At 40.1% G+C, this 21563-nt stretch overlaps 1 protein-coding gene across 3 annotated transcripts in view; it reads right to left on the reverse strand.

The window, feature by feature from the left end:
• LOC134338239 (glutamate receptor ionotropic, kainate 3-like) overlaps positions 1-21563 on the reverse strand; it is a 563480-nt gene that overhangs the window by 315904 nt on the left and 226013 nt on the right. For all 3 annotated transcript variants that reach the window (XM_063033942.1, XM_063033943.1, XM_063033944.1), the window contains 3 exons: positions 20289-20462; positions 10345-10488; positions 6382-6489 (listed from right to left, as the gene is read on the reverse strand). In XM_063033942.1, coding sequence (XP_062890012.1) covers positions 6382-6489; positions 10345-10488; positions 20289-20462 — 426 coding nt within the window. The remainder of the gene's footprint in view (positions 1-6381; positions 6490-10344; positions 10489-20288; positions 20463-21563) is intronic.

Here is a 21563-nt window from a genome sequence, read left to right on the forward strand (position 1 = left end):
GACAACATGAATAGAATTGAAGAGCTAAACTGTCATTTGATGAAACTGCCTTCATCTACTTCAAAATGAGCTGATGCTATCCTAATAGGTTTTGGCTCCATTAATTGAAGGGAGAAGAATGATTACATACACAACTCATGATCATCAGAAGATTTTCCTTGGCAGAAATATCACTCACAAAGTTTCCGCATTAGCCGGAATAGACAATTACAGTTACAATGAAAAGCCAAGTAATAACAGCGGAAAATGTGAATGACAATTCATTAAAACAATATGTAAAGCAGCTTCAAGGCAAAAGAGTATCATGCAGCAAGACACCTAATCACAAATCAAGATGAATTCTCAAGGCTTGTGACAGTAACAACATCGGGATAAATTTTAGGTAGTACATCAACTTTTGCATAGGTTTGTCAGTATTAAGAACACTTGACAAAGAAAGTCAATTGTAAGTTTGCACACAAGTTACTGTACCCTTGATCAGGCCGACTGATTGTTTTATAAGAATACTCAGCTCTTTGATTTATTTGGAATATGGTCATGCACACTGTGTATTGGCATTAGTTTACCATTTTGGCAGTGAAATCAGAACCCATGGAGACCACAGGTTGTTTTCTAGCGGTATTAATGGTATTGATCCACATCGCTACACACATTTCTACCACATTCCATATCAAATGTCATATTACTGAAGAATTAGTTGCTTCTTTTCTAATAGTCAATCATGCTAATGAACTTTGCAGCAGACTAAATCACATTTAAAACACCGAGCTAAATGGGGACACTTCCGTTAGAATAAGAATTATTCCCTAATTTACAAAAAGTGTTTTTCATTCCTCATGCTAACACATTTGTCATGTGCTCAAGTTAATTTGGCTTCTATATAGCACTCCCAGTGATTGATTTCTTTTACTGTGCCATTGGAAACAATAGTCCAATTCATTTTTCTAAACTATCCAAATATATTCTACCACTACACTATACATCCATCATGGGTAAAGCCCTCCCAACCATTGAGCACATCTACATGAAACACTGTCAAGGAAAGAAGCATCCATCATTAGAGACTCCCACCACCCAAAACATGCTCTCTTCTCACTGCTGCCATCAGGAAGAAGGTACAAGAGCTTTAGGACTTGCACTACCAGGCTTAGGAACAGTTTCTACCACTCAGCCATCAGGCTCTTGAACATCACTCATCTTCACTTGCCCCATCACTGAAGTGTTCCCACATCTAACGGACTCACCTTCAAGGACTCTTCATCTCATGTTCTTGATATTTACATAGACAGATACTTTATTGATCCCAAAGGAAATTACAGTATCACAGTAACATTACCAGTGAACAGATATACAAATATTAGAAGAGAAGTAAGAAAGAATTTAAAAATTATTTACTGATTTATTTATTTATACTATTGCTTCTTCTTTTTGCATTTTCACAGTTTATTATCCTCTGCACTCTGGTTGAAAGCCCTAGCTTGGTGGTCGTTCACTGATTCTGTTACAGTTACTAGTCCATAGTTGAGTATGCCCACAAGAAAATGAATGTCAGCATTGTATATAGTGACATATATGTACTTCGATAATAAAACTTACTTTGTACTAGGACAGAAAAATAATGCATTTTTGTTCACTCTTTATTCATCATAAGTGCCATGCAAACTGTCAATTTATATTGGATGTCTAAAAGGTCTCTCTCTATTCTGATATCTTAGCAGTCTCTCCTCAGTTCAGTTCCACACTCTGTTCTTCCTCCAGCATTTTGTCCGATCAAGAATAACCTCATTGTAGTAGAGCATCCTATCATGCATAAAGTCTTTGAATGTTAATCCAAAGACAGTCATTCTCTTGCAGGTCTCTGAGTGGTGAGAACCATGCAAGATTTATCTGAGATGATTTACACTATATTTTTCCTCCGTACTGAGTTGGTGGAACACCTTAGCTGTACCTTTCTGTGAACTTCATGCATGTGAACTGTTCAGAAAGGCTGCTGGAATCTAAACTGCAGAAAGAATTATGAATGAGCTGTTTCTCCCTCTCACATCCTCGTGGAATTATGGCTGAGATAAATTCACACAGAGGGACACAAAAGCAAATTTGGGAGCCTCCTGATTGGCTTATCTTGAATACTCTTTAATTTTATCTCAATTAATTTTGAGCTCAGGTCTGTATTCTATTCACCGTATGTTTTTTCAAGAAACATCACAAGGGCACTGGTGACTTTATAAACTAGGTTTAAGAAACTGGTGCAACATGCAAGACATTGGAGAAACTCAACATGTCAAGAGCATCTATGGAAGAAAATGGACACAAATACTTTGGGTTGAGACCCACTTCATCTTGTCCATTACCTTTCAAGGATGCTGCCTGGTGCACTGAGTTCCTCCAGTACCTTGTGTGTTGCTCTAGATATCTGCATCTATAAACTCTTACATCTCAATTAACAAACCTGGAAATGGAATGCTCATACAAACACAGCCACTGTTTTGAGCTTGTTTCTATGTGGTAAGTACCAAAGCATTACATTGTATAAAACTGAATCCATAACAAGCATATTATCACTTAAAGCATCTCGTTATAAATTTCCTGGATATTCTCTGACATCTGATATTCACATATTCTTTCTAATAGCTGAATTTCACAAAATTGTAAATACTTAAACAGATTGACAATACTCACACTGAGCCAACTGTTTGCAACTACCACATTCAATTGATGTATCTTGTAATTATGATGCTTACACACATTCCAATCTCTCTTCCAGAAGTGGTTGCCATAAACATGCTCACTTTCTGAAATTGTAAACCTCCGCGCCAGATTGTACCACTCACCTGGACACTGGGGACAACTATCATTGTCACAGGAGAAAATGTTAAAATTCCACAAAAACATTGGAGGAGAAGCAAATTGAACCTGGATCACCGGAGTTTTCGGGCAGTAGTTCTACTAGCTGTATCACTGTGACACCCAAATAAATTATTGATATTCATAATATTGAAAATCTTATAAAAAACATCACAATTATTTATTTTTATTTTTTAACCTATTCAGTTATGGCGCTGAATTAGCTCTTCCAGCTTTTCAAACCACACTGCCCAGCAACCTCCCAATTTAATCATAGCCTAATCACTGGACAATTTACAGGGACCAATTATCCTACCAACTGGTAGATCTTTGGACTGTGGCAGGAAACTGGAGCACCCAGAGGAAACCCACGTGGTTCTGGCAAGAGTGTCCAGGCAGCAACGGGAATTGAACCTGGCACGCTGGTAATGTAAAGCGTCATGCTATCTACTACACTACCTTGCTGCCCCAATTATGAAGCATGATTTCCTCTATTATTCGTAAAGACTTGAGTTGGACGTATTTATTAATCTTTTCATGGAGGCCGTGCTTTAAAAATGAAGGGAAGAGTGAGAAAGGTGAGGAAAAGGTTCACTAAAGATAGGAAATGAATGGACATTAAGCCACGTTATCCTTATCCAACTCACAGCCTGTACCCGCACATCAGCTCTAATTTCTAGGATCTACATGGCTTCCAGCAACCCCCATTCCTTAGATGCTGGGACATTTATGAGCAGAGAAAGTCATGACTGGTGACCAGATTTCTAGATGATGCCTGTTCCCAGCATCAATATAAATGTCTTTGACAATTTGTATTGTGAAAAGTTTGTTTCGATGTTTTTATTAATGTCCCTGGTGGACATTCAACAAATGCTGAGACTGGATTTAAATAATCAAAAGAAATAAGTATTATTAAGAAAACAAAAAAAAAAACTACTGTTAATTAGTTAACAACCTAAATAGAGAAAGACGGAAAAATAGGTAAAAACGTATCTTTTTAAATCAAGCGAATGGGGCCACAATAATAGACGGCACAAAGCTGGGAGCTCTGATAAGAAGTGCACAAAGCACAAAAAGTAAATTTATTATCAAAGTGCACACTGTGTATGTCATCCTGTACAACCCTGAGATTTATTTCATTGTGGGCATACTCAGAAAATTAAAGACACATAATAGAATCAATGAAAGACTGCACTCAACAAGACGGACAATGTGCAAAAGACAATGAACTGTGCAAATGCAAAAGGAAAAATAAGAAATAATAAGCAATAAACATTAGGGACATGAAATGAAGGGTCCTTGAAAGTGGGCCCATAAGGCTGTGGGAACAGTTCAATTATGGGCGAGTGAAGTTGAGAGAAGTTATCCCCCACTGGTTCAAAGTGTATCTGGGTTCTCAGCTAAGTAAGGTATGAGATGCCTCAGGAGTCAGTGCTGAATTTAAGGGTAGAGTGAGAGGGCGGATTCTCTCACCTCAGTCCTCCACTACACCCTGTACATTGCAGTCAGCTGGTACGCAAGTACAGCAGGTGATGGTATCAGCTTTGTGGCTGCTTGGCACTTCTCTATGAAGCCACCAATTAACTCAAAGTCAATGTCGTTCCACACAGCTATGAGAAATGTGGTTGAAAAGATGGATTTTGATATTGGATTTAGACCATAAGACCATAAGACAAAGGAGCAGAAGTCGGCCATTTGGCCATCGACTCTGCTCTGCCATTTTATCATGAGCTGATCCATTCTCCCATTTAGTCCCACTCCCCTGCCTTCTCACCATAACCTTTGATGCCCTGGCCACTCAGATACCTATCAATCTCTGCCTTAAATACACCCAATGACTTGGCCTCCACTGCCGCCCGTGGCAACAAATTCCACAGATTCACCACCCTCTGGCTAAAAAAATTCCTTCGCATTTCTGTTCTGAATGGGCGCCCTTCAATCCTTAAGTCATGCCCTCTCATACTAGACTCCACCGTCATGGGAAACAACTTTGCCACAACCACTCTGTCCATTTGGGAAAGAAACATTTATATAGCCCTTTCCATAATGGCAGCACTTTACAGCCAAAGAACCACAGCAGTAATATCAGACAAAAATATCAAATATCTGCACACTCCAACAAATAGCAATATACAAATAAGCAGGAGACTTGTTTCATTAATGCTAATTGGGATATAAATGTTTCCATAGAGACAATCAAAATAACAACAGGTCCTTTCTACATTAACCTGAGAAGGCCTCAGTTTAATAGCTCATCTGAAAGAATAGTTAAGTTAAATACTTGCAAATCCGTAAAATATTGCAATGTTGCTGTTGTTAACAAACTGGAGCACAGATCAGGTAAAAAATCATGCAATAATGCAGCGAGAACATCAAAACACAGTAACAGAAAATAAAGGAGCAGGATTAGGCCAATCGTTGGACATGCTCAGTCATTCTACAAGATCAAGACTGAACCACCCTTGGCCTCAAATCCACTCTGTACTCCCTTCCCAAACTCCTCACTTGTAAATTAAATGGCTATCAATCTTTGCCTAGAATATATTCAATGAATCCACTATAACAGCTCTCAGGGGGAGAGAACTTCTGGAAACATATCCTCTGAAAGAAAAGAAAACACCCTCATCAGCTCTGTTTTAACTGTGTATCCCCTAATTCTAAACCTATTCACCCCTTGTTCTACAAACCCCCAATAGAGGAATCGTCCACTATATCAATCCCCTTCAAAAGTTAAAATGTCTCAGTTAATCTCTCTTTATTCTAAACTCCATTAAGTCCAGACTGTTCAATCTTCTTTTTAGTATAACAACTTCTCTACTCCAAGAATTAACCTAAACAAACTTCTGTGCCTGTCTCAATGTAAGCAAATACTCCTCAGATACGGAGCATGCAGTATTCCAGATCCAGCTTCAGCAATATCCTAGAAAAGCTGCATTTGAACCTCCAACATGTACACACCATATTTCTTGAAATAAAGACCGTTATTCCCTTCAGACTTCTTAATTACTTGTTGGACCAGCCGCTTTTTTAAATATTTTATATACCAGGACTTCCATATCCCTCCATAGTGCAACATTTTGTTCTCACTCTGTTTAAGTAATAATGTGTTTTTTCATTGTCTTTCAATGTAGACAACTGTACTTTTCACTTCTATGAAATATATCATTAATTACGGGTTGCTTATGCTTGAATTTGTTCATTATCATGTAATTGAGTTCTGCTGGCATTCATTAGATTAAATGGGAAGTCTTCTACTTGAAGCATTAACTCTGTTGCTCTTTCCACAGATATTAGCTGATCTGCTGAGTATTTCCAGAGGTTTCAGTCATTATTTTGTGGGATCAGATTTTTGAGGGTGTGAGTGCATGTACTTGCTTTTTCATGTATTTGCTACAAAGTGAAGGTGAGTGAACATTTAAGCCCCAATTATGAGAGAGAATATATGAGAGATTTAAAAGTTTGTACGCACTGTTACAATATATTGCATTTTAACTTCAAACAACTAAAATAATTATAAATGCATGGAAACATACAAACCTTTTCTAGGCCATCTTCCTTAAGGCTGACAATGTCCAGATCAAAATCAGTTCGCAGTCCAGTGGTTTTGTTAAATGTGATTCGGCCTGTTAATCCTTCCCATTGAGCCTCAACAGAAAAATGCATGGTGGTAATTACACAGCAACAAAAATCATTACTCTAGCAGTAAATTTTAATTACAACCTCAGAAGGAAATGATCCTAATTCCCCCTCCTTGTGGAAAATGATTAATTAATCATTGCTGTTCTTCATCCACTGGCTACAACTCACTCTACGATTCCCATTTGGCTCTGTGCACTGATTTATAGGCAAGGCTATTGTGAAAGTCATGTACCTTGTTTCAGACATTAATAAGATTATGTGTATCACTGTAGCTCAGATGTCAATTGGAAGAGAAAAGAAAGAGTGTTGCTCTCATCTTGCCAGCTCCCTCTGCAAGCTCTTATCTTAGAACCTTTGCGACTATATGTGTATCTGTCATCAGTCGAGCAAGTCAGTACTAGTTGGAAAACCGTGGAACTTCTTATTAGCAATCTCATTAACCTTCATAACCCATAGTGACTGCAAATTTGCTAGTATGTGTTGAATTATAAACTTGGGTTCATGCTGGACTCTATCTGTTAGTGCACCTGCTGACTTGTGTCAGCAGTTGTGTGGGAATGATGAATGAATGCACAGGGTCACCTCCCGGGAATTACACTGGAACAAATCTAATGCTCCATTGGACTGCCGAACAGTGGAGTTAGTGTTGTTCACAATCTACCTTGTTTCTAACGCTGTGGAGCAGCGTGGTAACAATGATATAAGGTGCACATCCATGACTGGAATTACGAGCTTCCGTATGATCCGGTGTGGTCTTGTGGAACACATTGGAATGTTTGTATGGAACAATAACACGCATGAGTAAATTCTGACCAAGTTAACACGCAAGAGGGATAACGTATCCGTCAATGCTAGGTGCTGATGGTGCTTCATTCAGGCTGGGTCTTTTGGAAACTTGAGGTAGACTTCTGACATGTCAATATTATGGCCGAATTTAAGGCCAGCACTATTGAAAATGCAATAAAATGCAACTGCCTCTGCCCCCCCCCTTATAGTGTACCAGTGTTACAACCTGTTATAGCAATGTGACTGATACAAAAGGCATATTAAGAATCACCTCCTTAATGGTTTTCAGAAGACCAATTAGAAGAACATCCCTCTATAAAATTTGCTGAATGTGTCTTCTGTTCGTCCCCTTGTTAAAAATGTTGATTAATAGAGTGTTTTTCTATGTGATACAATATTTACCCACAAGTCACTGCTGGTGGTTAAGGCAATCTGGATAGAAATGTCACAGTCTCTTGTCCATTTGAAGCCCATGTTGGCACTCAACAACTTGAAATGTGACTCCATTAAAATCTGAAAGGATTTTTAGCCAAATCTCCTAAAACTCCTCAAACTCCAAATGCAGTACTGAAATGTACCTGTTGTAACTGACCATGGGGCAGAAGGCTACTCTTCCTGAAGGTATGTGTGTGCTGAACAGAGGCGTATTAGTTTATAAGCAGAGTCACCCTAAGGCACCATTTAACATTTGTGAAGGGTACTGAGTACACCTGGTATAAAATGGAAGGTCTCAACAGCCCTTCTCTTTCAAAACAGCCTGGTCAAAACCAATTGATGAGGTGAGATGAAACAAGTTCAGTTTTTGCTCTTGACAAGACTTTTCTCATTCTCTTTTGCACTGAACCTGCTTCGGGGGTGGGGGGGGCGGGGGGAGGGTCTCATGTTTTCAACCCACTGTGTTTGTTAAAATCTGCATTGAGAATGCCCAAGATGCCAACTGATTAATCACTTTTACAAGTCTTTTCTGCTGGACTTTGCATTGGTACTGCTTACACACAAACAAGGAAGCTATATTTAATGGGAAGTAAAACTGTTTTCAGTATGAGCTTTATTCATTACATGTACACAGGGAAATGCATCAGTTTATGTCAAAGACCGACGCAGTCTGAGCGTGGTATGTTCCCTCCTCTCAGATTCCATTTTCATCAGCCCTTTGGTCTTTTCCAGCTTTTTACGTCGCTCCAACTCTCCTCCTTCCCCCATCTCATATCAACCTCCCTTCGCCTGGACATATCTATCACCTGCCTGCTATTGTTCCATCCCTCCCCACTCTTTTTTATATAAGGTATCTTCCCTCTTTCTTTCCAGTCCAGACGAAGGGTCCAACTCAAAAAGTTGACTGTATCTTTCCCTGAATAGATGCTGTTTGGCCTGCTGAGCTCCTGCAGGAGTCTTATTTTTTGCACCAGACTCCAGCATCTGAAGACTCTTGTGACACATCTGATCTCTATTCTTGTAAAGAATCTATCACTTCAATGAACCAGGCTCATCCAGCTGCAGAGGCACTGAGGATGACCATGCCCTCGGTCACATTGGACAATGGACCTTCATGAAGCCATAGTTCTACATAGCAGAAGGTTTTTAACTGCTCCGCACCCACCCCACACTACTGAAAAATCAACGTCAATAGCCAATGCAACTGGATTTTCAACAGAGCCCTGCAAATTTCACCCCTCCATGTAATTCCAATTTTAAATTATAACAGATTTTTAAGAAGTAAAACCTTCTCCTATTGTCTCGTTCCTTTTTCAATCACTTCAAAACAATACCTTCAGCTTACCAGTTCTAGTACAGTGGGAACTACTTCTCCTTATTTACTTTATCATTCTGATTCTCTCAAATAATCTCTTACCTGCCTCATCTCTAATGAGAATGACTGCACTTATTTTTAGGTCTTCCGTGTATATTTTGTCCTTGATATAATTGTGTTAAATCTCCTGTTATATCAACATTTTGCACTTTGCCATTTGGAACTGGGTTACAGTGAATACATGACATTGGTTAGCTCCCCTCGAACTGATAGCCTTCTGTTGCTCTTCATATTGCAATTCTAAAACAAGCACTAAATCCTGGTACAACAAGGAAGTTCTTAGAAAGCTAGCATACCAACAAGGATTGGCTCTGAGAAGATAGACTATGTTAGTTGCAAAGCGACACACACGAAATGCTAGAGGAACTCAGCAGGTCAGACAGCATCTATGGAGATGAATAAACAGTCGCCATTTTAGGCCGAGACCCTTCTTCAGGACTGAGAAGGAAGGGGGAAGACACCAGAATAAAAAGGTGGGGGAGGGGAAGGAGGCTAGCTGGAAGGTGATAGGTGATAGGTGAAGCCAGGTGGGTGGGAAAGGTCAAGAGCTGGCGAAGGTGGAATCTGATAAGAGTGATTTACAAGATAAGAGTTCCTAATCTGTTAGTTACAAGGTAGAGTTCCTAAAGACCCAATAAACTCTTGGAATGTGTGTGGATTGAGTGCAGGCATCCAACATTGGATAAATTCATGAGTATGATATATTTTCTTACAAAGAGAAAGTTCTGAGTTCCTGTAAACATGCCACCCCAAAGCTTTCAAGAGATGGCAGAGTATTTTTTATTATTATTATTATTCCTCTCCCAGTTTGAATGGACAGGTGGGGAGGATGTAATTGTATAAAGATGAGTATGACAGTTAGAAGGTTACACTGTGTGGGATCAAGACAGACTTAAAGGCTTAACTTCCCCAGAGATGTCTTCATATGTTTAACCTCTCCATCCAGATTTATAAAATACTGGCAAAGTATTCAAGAGAATCCATTTATTTTCTATCGTGCCCAAATCTCCAATGGAGCATGCAGGGCAATCAACATTGTAATTTACACCTTCCTCACAACAAATACCCCATCATTCAGGTGAGAAAATGACAGAGGAAGTCCTGTTAATAGATCTCATAACAAATATTGCTGCAGTGTTGAAATGTTCACAATTATTTTGTGTGGTTAGGGATTATAATGTAAATTTGATTTCACATCATTCCAAGAGCCAAGAAATGAGCACCACATATTGATGTACACACACATTCTCAAAATTGGTTGTTACCTCTTTTATGAAGTTCATGAAACGGTTTCCAAATCGCCAGGGCTTGTGCCTATGGCACTGCAAAGAGTTAACGGTCATCTGAGGCGATCGTTGATAGGACATTGATACAATATGAACTGCATCGTATGTCAGAGCAGCATCTGTCTGAAATAAATGTGAAAACTGTTTAAGTTGATTTCTCAAAATGTCTTTGCTTTCTGCAGATACATTAGCTCTGAACAGGTACCTTGCCTTTGACAGCTAACCTTTATATTATAGCGTGATCCAGATATTACACTGCACTGTAACATTACTTACACCGTAAATTAACCTGTCAGCGTTATGCTTTTTTTTTACTTTGAGCAGTCCTATTCAAAATATTATATAACTTATAGAGATTGCTTTTATAAAATTTATCCAACGGTATGGTGACAAACTGCCATCTATTCTTCTGTTCACAGTATTTAAATCTAAATCTAAATGATGCAGATGAATTTATAAAAAAAAAGCATCTTGCTAGTGAATGAGCTTCCTTTTTGCCGCACCATCACAGCTTACTGAAGGCTTAGATCTCAGCACCGGCTACAAGGCAGCTGGGGTAAAGGTGGGATCCATTGTGGTTCCAAAACCAGTATCTAATTTGTTTGCAGCCTCAGACAGGAGTGAAATGGAGAAGGGATTATTATTCTAGGAGTACAAACTTGCTTGAGCACAGTGAGTTATTTAGTTAGACTGTGGTACCTCAGGAAAATATTTACCTGTGAAGATTTCTAGCTCAGGAGCTTTTTTATTCTTTCATGAGAATAATCTTTGAGAGATATCATCCCTTAAATAATATATTTCATGTGAACTAGAAAGTGACCTGTTTGAATGATTTACCACATTGATTTTATAGAGCTTATCATCTTCCAGAGATGCTTGAATTTGAATAATATACAGTATGTTACTCAAAGTAGATACTTGATTGTACTAAATCTAACAGGCATTTATGCAAGGAAAAGCAAGTTTACTCCTTCCAAGCGGCTACTGTCAAGAGTCGACATTAGTGATTTGTATTTACACAGGACCTCAAATACAGATAAGCAAATCAAGAAATGTCAGAGTTGAATGCCAAGAAATATTGCTTCAGTCATCCAGGGCACAGGCTCCTCCTTGGACTCCTCACCAATAGACACTGATTTATACCGCATGTGGAAGGTGGACTGAATGGATCATGCAGATGCAACAGGAGCTGAGTGAGCCAGGGTTGACTGAGTAAGGAGCAGACCTCATCCATCACATTGCTCAGTCCAGTGTCCAAGACTCTTTGACAGCTCGCTGGCTGTCAAAGACATTATACCTAACTTTAATTAGTCCCGAGACGTTCAAAGTTGAATCTAACAATGTCTCAAGTTAACAAACGTTTTAGCAAACTTTATCAAAAACATTAAAGTACACATGGTAATTAAGAATATTTAAATAAATTAAGTTGAACATGTAGCTTTTCCCAAGTGGTCATCGACTCCATTCACATGAATGGGTCATGTTTTATCTGCTGGCCTTCCCTAGAGTAAAGACGAGGAGTGCATCTAAACCCTCTCATCAGCATCTCAGATGATGGAATTGATAGCTCGGTGGCCAAGTTTGCAGACAATACACAGATAGGTGGAGGGATAGGTAGTGTTGAGGAAGCAGGGAGACTACAGAAGGACTTGGACAGATTGTGAGAATTGTCAAAGAAGTGGCAGATGCAATATAGTGTAGGGAAGAGTACAATCATGCACTTTGGTAGAAGAAAGAAAGTATAGACTATTTTCTAAACAGGGAGAAAAATCAGAAATCAGAGGTGCAAAAGGACTTGGAAGTCCTTGTGCAGGATTCACTGAAAGTTAACTTGCAGGTTGAGTCAATGGTTGTGAAGGCAAATGAAATGTTAGCATTCATTTTGAGAGGACTAGAACATAAGAACAAGGATATGATGTTGAGGCTTCCTAAGGCTTTTGTCAGACCACACTTGGAGCATTCTGAGCAGTTTTGGGCCCCTTATCTATGAAAATATGTGCTAGCATTGGAGAGGATCCAGAGGAGGGTCGCAAAAATGATTCCGGGAATGAAAGGGTTAACATTTGAGGAGTGGTTGATGGCTCTGGGCCTGTACTCACTGGAGTTTAGAGGAATGAGGAGGGAAAGCTATCAAATATTAAAAGGTCTAACAGAATGGATTTGGAAAGGAAGTTTCCTATAGTGGGTGAGTCTCGGAACAGAGGGCAGAGCTTCAGAATAGAGGGATATCCATTTAGAACAGAGATGGGAAGGAATTTCTTAGCCAGATCATCGCATATCTGTGGAATTCTTTGCCATGGATGTCTGTAGATGCCAAGTCATTGAGACATATTTAAAGAAAAGATTGAGAGATTCTTGGTTAGTTGGGGCATCAGTGGTTACGGGGAGAAGACAAGAGAATGGGTTTGAGAGGGGTAATAAATCAGAAATGATGGAATGGATCAGCAGACTTGATGTCTTATGGACTTATATTAGTGTTCGGCCACTGGTCCCAATGGAGATGACAAACAGATGTGCCGACATCTCAACTACAGCTTGTCTTGTACTACTCGCTTTGCAGGAGTCCGAGACAAGTTAATCCATGAATAATTAATAGCCGAATCTTCTCTTTGGGACTGCCAGTCATCAGTCAGCATGATTAGCTCCACTGAGGAAGTGATTAAAGTGAAGATTTTGAGTAGTCAATTCATGGCAGGAAGGTCCGTGAATTTCCAGGGAGGGAGCCTAGATGTAAAGGCATGACTGCTAATAGTGTGACTTAGTGAGACTGGAGCCGAAGGGACAACACCAAAGGCAGAAAGACTGGTGGACAGCACAGAGGACCTGCAAGAGGTCCTATGATAACCAACGTAGGTGGGTGGTCTTTTGCAAAACAAGCAAAATCAACCTACTCAATTAACAATCCGGTTAGGAAGAGTCAAAACAAAGTACAGCAACATTGCCATAAAAGCAGAATAATTTCTCCAGAGAAACACAGTGATTGATAGATATTTAAATGATGTGCATAAAATCAATTTCTGTCACAAAAGTGCTGTGTGCCACCAAGTTTTATTGACAAGAGAATTATCTCATCCTCTTCATTCTGGCTGGCTTGAGTTGCCACTAAGTACAACCTTGTCTAGCAGTTATCATTTTGCAGTCGTGGAACCGTATTGCACACAAAATACTTAGCAGCTCATTACAGGTAAACATATCTAGTGAATGTGCTTCATTAATTGTAAAATGCTTTGAGAGATACTGAGTATGTGAAAAACAGAATATTATGAGAGTTTCATTTCTATGAATAATATGTGAACAAATCATTGATTTATGTTAACTGAACTAATCAAATGTTGTGCTTTATAGGCTTTTTTTTCTTTCTTCTCTTGTTCCTTGACACAAGCAAGATACAAGAGTGCTCAAAACTTTATGTGAATGCTTTCCTCCACAATCTGGGACAGCAGTTCAGATCGGCTATTGCTTTTCTGAATTCAAGGTAAATTTATTGTCATTCAACGGTATACATGTATAGTGCCAAACTAAAGAACATTCCTCGAGACTCAGGTGCACAACACAGTACATATAACTCACACACAACAGATAAATGAACATTACCTCAAATAAATTAACAAATAATAAAGTATATCCAGAAGACTGACATTTAGCAGAAGGTGCACTTAGGATACCAGTTAAGAACTAAGCAGAATAATGCTACAGGATGTGTATACGTGATGAGACCTGGGTGGCGACGGAGAGGTCAGTGTCTCATGGCCTGGGGGAAGAAGGTATTTCCCATCCCAAGTCCTTGTCAGAATGGTATGGTACCTCCTACCTGATAGTAGGGAGCAGGGTGGGGTCAAACAGGTTATAGAACAGATGAGAAGGATCTATTACAATGCTAAGGGCCCTGCGTTTGCAGCGTTCCTGATAAATATCTTGGATAGGTGGGACAGCGACCCTGATGATCCTCTCCGCAGTCCTTGCAATCCTCTGTAGGGTCTTGCAGTCAGATTCCATGCAATTTCTGTGCCAGACAGTGACGCAGTGGGTCAGGACACTCTCAATGGTAAATTAAAAAGTAATTTGAGAAACCTCCAACCCCAGGCACGTGGTCTCAGACAATGTATGGGGAATGAAGGCCAGCAAGTCTGAAAATCCTCAAATTGTATTGTTCAGCAACATCGCTCCAACACTTCACTATTTTTTCCAGAAACAAACTTAAAAGGAAGCAGCAACAACAGCCAATAAGAGCAGGAAAGATTCTTCAGAAAATTAAATAAACACAGGATTTTCACCTATAAATGATAGGTCTGAAATCAATGCCATGTATGAAAGATGGCTTGACTGACAGAGGAATTATCCAATCAACTCAGCCTATGTGACATGCATTAACACCAGGTACAGCTTGCAAAAACTATTACGATACCTTGTATTTTCCCCTAATATTCAAGGGATCAACTTTCATGATAATATTAACTTCTAGGAAAACAGTTGGGTACTATAGGAAGGATTACCCTTGGGCCCACAATGTTGTACCGACCCTTAAACCCTGCTCCCATATAACCCCCCATCTTAAGTTCCTCCAAATACCTGTCTAGTAGTCTCTTAAATTTCACCAGTGTACCTGCCTCCATCACTGACTCAAGCCCATGCACCAACCACCATCTGAGTAAAAAACCTTCCTCTAATATCCCCCTTGAATTTCCCACCCCCTTACCTTAAAGCCATGCCCTCTTGTATTGAGCAGTGGTGCCATGGGGAAGAGGCGCTGGCTGTCCACTCTATCTATTCCTCTTAATATCTTGTATGCTTCTATCATGTACCTAGCTCCCTTAATCCCTGATCATAATGCATAGTCTCTAAACCAGGCAGCATCCTGGTAAATCTCCTCTGTACCCTTTCCAATGCTTCCACATCCTTCCTATAGTGAGGCGACCAGAACTGGACACAGTACTCCAAGTGTGGCCTAACCAGAGTTTTATAGAGCTGCATCATTACCCCACAACTCTTAAACTCTATCCCTCGACTTATCAAAGCTAACACTCCATAAGCTTTCTTAACTACCCTATCTACCTGTGAGGCAACTTTCAGGGATCTGTGGACATGTACCCCCAGATCCCTCTGCTCTTCCACACTTCCAAGTATCCTGTCATTTACTTTGTACTCTGCCTTGGAGTTTGTCCTTCCAAAGTGTACCACCTCACACTTCTCTGGGATGAACTCCATCTGCCACTTCTCAGCCCACTTCTGCATCCTATCAATGTCTCTCTGTAATCTTCGACAATCCACTACACTATCCACAACACCACCAACCTTTGTGTCATCGCAAACTTGCCAACCCACCCTTCTACCCCCACATCCATGACTTTAATAAAAATTATGAAAAGTAGAGGTCCCAGAACCAATCCTTGTGGGACACCACTAGTCACAACCCTCCAATCCGAACGTACTCCCTCCACCACAACCCTCTGCTTTCTGCAGGCAAGCCAATTCTGAATCCACCTGGCCAAACCTCCCTGGATCCCATGTCTTCTGACTTTCTGAATAAGCCTACCATGTGGAACCTTGTCAAATGCCTTACTAAAATCCATATAGATCACATCCACTGCACTACCCTCATCTATATGCCTGGTCACCTCCTCAAAGAACTCTATCAGGCTTGTTAGACACGATCTGCCCTTCACAAAGCCATGCTGACTGTCCCTGATCAGACCATGATTCTCTAAATGCCCGTAGCTCCTATCTCTAAGGATCTTTTCCAGCAGCTTTGCCACCACAGACGTAAGGTTTACTGGTCTATAACTACCTGGACTATCCCTACTACCTTTTTTGAACAAAGGGACAACATTCGCCTCCCTCCAATCCTCTGGTACCATTCCCATGGACAACGAGGACATAAAGATCCCAGCCAGAGGCTCAGCAATCTCTTCCCTCGCCTCGTGGAGCAGCCTGGGGAATATTTTGTCAGGCCCCAGGGACTTATCCGGCCTAATGTATTTTAACAACTCCAACACCTCCTCTCTCTTAATATCAACATGCTCCAGAACATCAACCACACTCATATTGTCCTCATCATCATCAAGTTCCCTCTCATTGGTGAATACCGAAGAGAAGTATTCATTGAGGACCTCGCTCACTTCCACAACCTCCAGGCACATCTTTATCTCTAATCGGTCCTATCTTCACTCCTGTCATCCTTTTGTTCTTCACATAATTGAACAATGCCTTGGGATTTTCCTTTACCCTACTTGCCAAGGCCTTCTCATGCTCCCTTCTTGCTCTTCTCAGCTCCTTCTTAAGCTTCTTTCTTGCTACCCTATATTCCTCAATAGGCCCATCTGATCCTTGCTTCCTAAATCTCATGTATGCTGCCTTCTTCCACGTGACTAGAGTCTCCACCTCACTTGTCACCCATGGTTCCTTCACCCTACCATTTTTTATCTTCCTCACCAGGACAAATTTATCCCTAACATCCTGCAAGAGATCCCTAAACATCGACCACATGTCCATAGTATATTTCCCTGTAAAAATATCATCCCAATTCACACCCGCAAGTTCTAGCCTTATAGCCTCATAATTTGCCCTTGCTCAATTAAAAAATGTTCCTATCCTCTCTGATTCTATCCTTTTCCATGATAATGGTAAAGGCCAGGGAGTGGGGGTCACTGTCCCCCAGATGCTCACCGACTGAGAGATCTGTGACCTGACCTGGTTCGTTACCTAATACTAGATCCAGTATGGCATTCCCCCTAGTCAGCCTGTCAACATACTGTGACAGGAATCCGTCCCGGACACACTTAAGAAACTCTGCCTCCTCTAAACCATTGGAACTAATCAGGTACCAATCAATATTAAGGAAGTTAAAGTCACCCATGATAACAACCCTGTTATTTTTGCACCTTTCCAAAATCTGCCTTCCAATCTGCTCCTCGGTATCTCTGCTGCTACCAGGGGGCCTATAGAAAACTCCCAATAGAGTAGAAAGGGTGTGGAAGCTTTAGAAATAGTGAGGAAGCAATCTACCAGGATGCTGACAGGATTAGAGAGCATGTCTGATGAGGCAAGGTTGAGTGAGTTTGGACATTTCTCTTTGGAGCGGAGGAGGAGGAGAGGTAAATTGATACAGGTGTATAACATGATAAGAAGCACAAATATATGGTGGCTGGCCATTGCCTTTTTCTAAGAGTGGCAATGGCTAATATGAGGGGAAGTAATTTTGTGGTGATTGGAGGAAAGTATAAGGGGGTTGTCAGAGACAGGTTTTTTCTTTACACAAAGGTGGTATATGCATGGAATGTACTGCCAGGGCTGGCGATAGAGGCAAATACATTAGAGATATTTAGGAGACTCTTAGATATGGGACATGGATGAAAGAAAAATAGAGGGCAATGTGAGAGGGAAGGATTAGGTTGAACTTGGAGTAGCTTAAAAATATTGGCCAAATATCATGGGCTGAAGGGCCTGTACTGTGCTTTAACTATTCTATGTTCTATGAACTGTTTTAACAGTTTATCTGGACTTTGAGATCCAGCATGAATTTAAAAGACTGGTGGATGACTGTGAAATGTGTGGGGAGGAAGGTTTATAATACAATACTGACGGACATGGAATATTTCTGCACTTTGTAAATGGAAGTAATATTGATTTTGCTTGTTCTTTAAACCTAAGTACATTACTAAAGAATGCAGATTAGAGAACAATAGGATAAAATTAGCCTTAAGAACATTTATCCAATTAAACATGCCCATGTGATGCTATAAACAAATGCTGAGTGAGGGTAAAGACAGAAACTATTTTAGAAAACTTGAGCACTAAATTTAGATGTAAAGGATGACTCCACCTCTTCCCAATCTGCCAATTAAACAGTTGCATTATACCAGCTTGTGAGAATGAATTAGCAGAACTAGCACAAAAATAGGTCGAGGAGAGGAAAACCATTTAAGAAATCAAAGGGATGGAATAGTATTTTCTATATATCAACTAGGGCACAGTTAATGGAGTCACAATGTCACAGCACCAGAGTGTTGGTTCAACCCTGTGATCACTTCATGCTGTCAAAGTTTGCAACAAGCTTTTCTTTCAGCACTATCTGTTTTCCTCCCACATCCCGAAAATCTGAGAATTGGTAGGTTAATTAGCCAATGTAAAGTGCCCTCAGCAACTTGGTGAGAGTTAGAACCTCAGGGCTTGCTGAAGAGAAAAGAGGGAGAATAAAAATGGGATTAGTATAGAACGTCTAGTCAGTGAAAAGTCCTTTGCATTGTCAAGGTCCACTCCCATCCGTCCCACGATCTCCTTGACCTCCTACCATCAGGCAGAAGGTACCACAGTCCAAAAACAAGGACTATTAGGCTGAGTAACAGCTTCTTCCCCTAGACTGTGTGACTTCTGGACACCCTGCTACCACTCAGAAGACATTATTTATGACAGCACCAGTAGCATTACACAGTTGTAAATTTAACTATATGTAGTATAGGCACTTTATGTCAACTTGTACATCTACACAATTTAAAAAATATTATTGCTAATATTACTTAAGGTGCTGTATGTGATAAATGTACTGTGTTTTGCACCTTGGTCACACAGGAACATTGTTTCATTCAGCTGTATACATGTCTACAGTTGCACAACAATAAACTTGAACTTGAAGGACCCAATAGGAAAAGGGCTTATTTCTGTGCCGTATCTCTCAATGACTCTACAACATAATATTCTTCCCAGCTCTTTAGCTTTTAGCATTATTACACAGGAGGGCATTTGTCCCACCAAGCCTCATCAGCTCTCACAGCAATCCACTCCTCCTCTTATCTCCCTGTGACCCATTCTCTCTCAGATGCCCATCCACTACCCCGACCCACCCACCCCACCCATCCCTCAATTCTTCTGCGACCCTCCTACACTGGGAATAATTCAGAGCGGCCAATCAACTTAACAACTAGCACATCTATGGGATATGGGAGGAAGCTAGGGAAAACAAAGGGAGAATTTGCAAACTCCATTTAAACATATCAGGATCATGCCCAGCTCACTGGAGATGTGAGGCAGCAGTACTAATCATTGTGCCAGTAATAAGTTTTTGCCCCACATTAATCTTCCCTTGCTCATCATTGTTCCTTTTTACCCTCTATATTCTTTACTTCTAGGGAAGAGATCTTTCTCCTTTATTGCTTTGTTGATTTTTTTTCTGTCTGGATCTGCCCTTTGCATTATTTCCTCTCAGCTGCCTCCATTGAACTGTTGGGAAAATCTTTGAAATCTTCGACATGAGGTTAGAAAATAATGCAGTCACACAATTGACATTGTGGACAATGAAACAGGAAAGCCCTTGTGATGTTACAAATTTGTAGCATCATAAGGGCACTGACTCGTTCAGGAAGCCATAGAAACTACAGCAGCCCAACAACAACCCTGGCAATAGCAGGAGGCTCTTCCAATAGATTTCTCCAGCAAATAACCAACAGAATAAAGGGGGAGGTATTATTTAGCCTGAAGGTTGAATGGACAGGAAGTTAATTTATTTCCATGAAATTTCTTTTCATGGGAACAAATAAAAGATTGATCAAAGGAATTTGAGGAATTATTCCCTGTAGAAATTTTGGTATTTTTTTTGTGAACATTTGCCGACTTTTTACACACGTAGCTCTGTACTTTAGACGTACATTGATCTCACTCCAGACAGAAGACCTTTAACCTTATGTTGGATCGTTAAATTATTTTCAGTCATACGAAACATTTGTTCTACAGTGAGGAGAAGTTAAGTATCAGGAAACCAAAAGAAGCAACTAGGTCATTATTCTGGAAGAGTCTGTTGGCAAAAAAATATATATCTGTATCTATCTATCTATATAAAATCAGGTTTTATTATTATAAAGAAAGCATGTAAGGGTTCCCTGTCCATGAATTTTTAAAAAGGGCATGCCTCGTGATTTGGAAGTCTATCGTACCGTCATAATTCCATCCAGTAAGCCAGAATCTGCACTGGGAGGTGCCTGGAGCCGTTCCATAGACCACTTTTCAATGATTGAAGCAACATGCAGGTTTTCTGTGTTTAAAATTCGAAATCCTGTCATGTTTACCCCACAGTAGCGATAGGAATCTAAGTCGAGGGCGAAAAGATCCTGTGAAAGAGAGAGGAAGTTCCATGTTAAGACATTTCACACGCTGCATGTTATGAATAGCCACACTGTCTCTTTTGTTCCCAGTGCAGCCGCCTTCAATCAAAGGCACACTCAAGTGCTTTGCTGTTCGACATTCTTTCAGCTGCAATGATCAATATTGTCCACTGTTTAAGACCCTCCAGAGCTAAACCCCAACCACTGTAAGAATCTGCTAGGCACTGTGACATCTCAGTTGTAAAAACAAATAGGTTTGAATTGGGTTATAATTAATTACAAGAATTCTGAACTTCAATTGTGTCTATTAATAAAACTGCCATGGTAACAGAGGACTTGACATTTGCATAGTCAAAGTGCTTTGCCAAGAGCTGAGAAGTTTCTTTCATAAGTTGCTTAATTTGCTTTCAATCTCTGCTGCCTTTGATGCGAGTTCCATGAACACAAAACAAATTATGTAGAAGTGTCTGACTGTAAACTCTACCAGAAAATAAAGACCCAAGAGACAGTAGAAGCAGGCCAGTTGGCTCTTCCAGGAATGCTGCACCACTGACTAACGTCACAAATGATCTTTTGCTTCAGTGTCACTTTCCTGCACAATGTCAATAATTCCTTTATTTGCTTTATATCCGAATATCTATCGACCTCTGTCAGAATGAACTCTCAAAAGAATTAATTCTGGTCTCACTTTTTTTTTCTAAACTCTAGACACTAATTACAACCTGCTTAATGTCCCCTCTATAGGCAAACTCCCTCATCACGGAAATGAAGAGCAAAAGAACTTCAGATGCTGCAAATCTGAAATAAAACAAAAAACGCTGAAAATACTCAACTGGTTGGGAATTGTTTAGAGAGGGAACAACAGAAGTAAATGTTTGAGGCTGATGACCTTACAGCTTTCTAATGAAAGATCACCAATCTGATTTGTTTTCACTGGCATACTCTCTCCACAGATGCAATGTCACTTGCTGAGTATTTCCATCATTTGGTCTTTATATCAGTTTGGTGAAGCATTATTCCACAGCCTATATTGCATGTGTATCCTCCGTTAGATATGGAGATTAAATCTGTGCACATTATTCCTGCTGCGGGTTCAACCAGGGAACA

The sequence above is a fragment of the Mobula hypostoma genome, chromosome 26, assembly GCF_963921235.1.
Source record: "Mobula hypostoma chromosome 26, sMobHyp1.1, whole genome shotgun sequence".
Taxonomy (NCBI): domain Eukaryota; kingdom Metazoa; phylum Chordata; class Chondrichthyes; order Myliobatiformes; family Myliobatidae; genus Mobula; species Mobula hypostoma.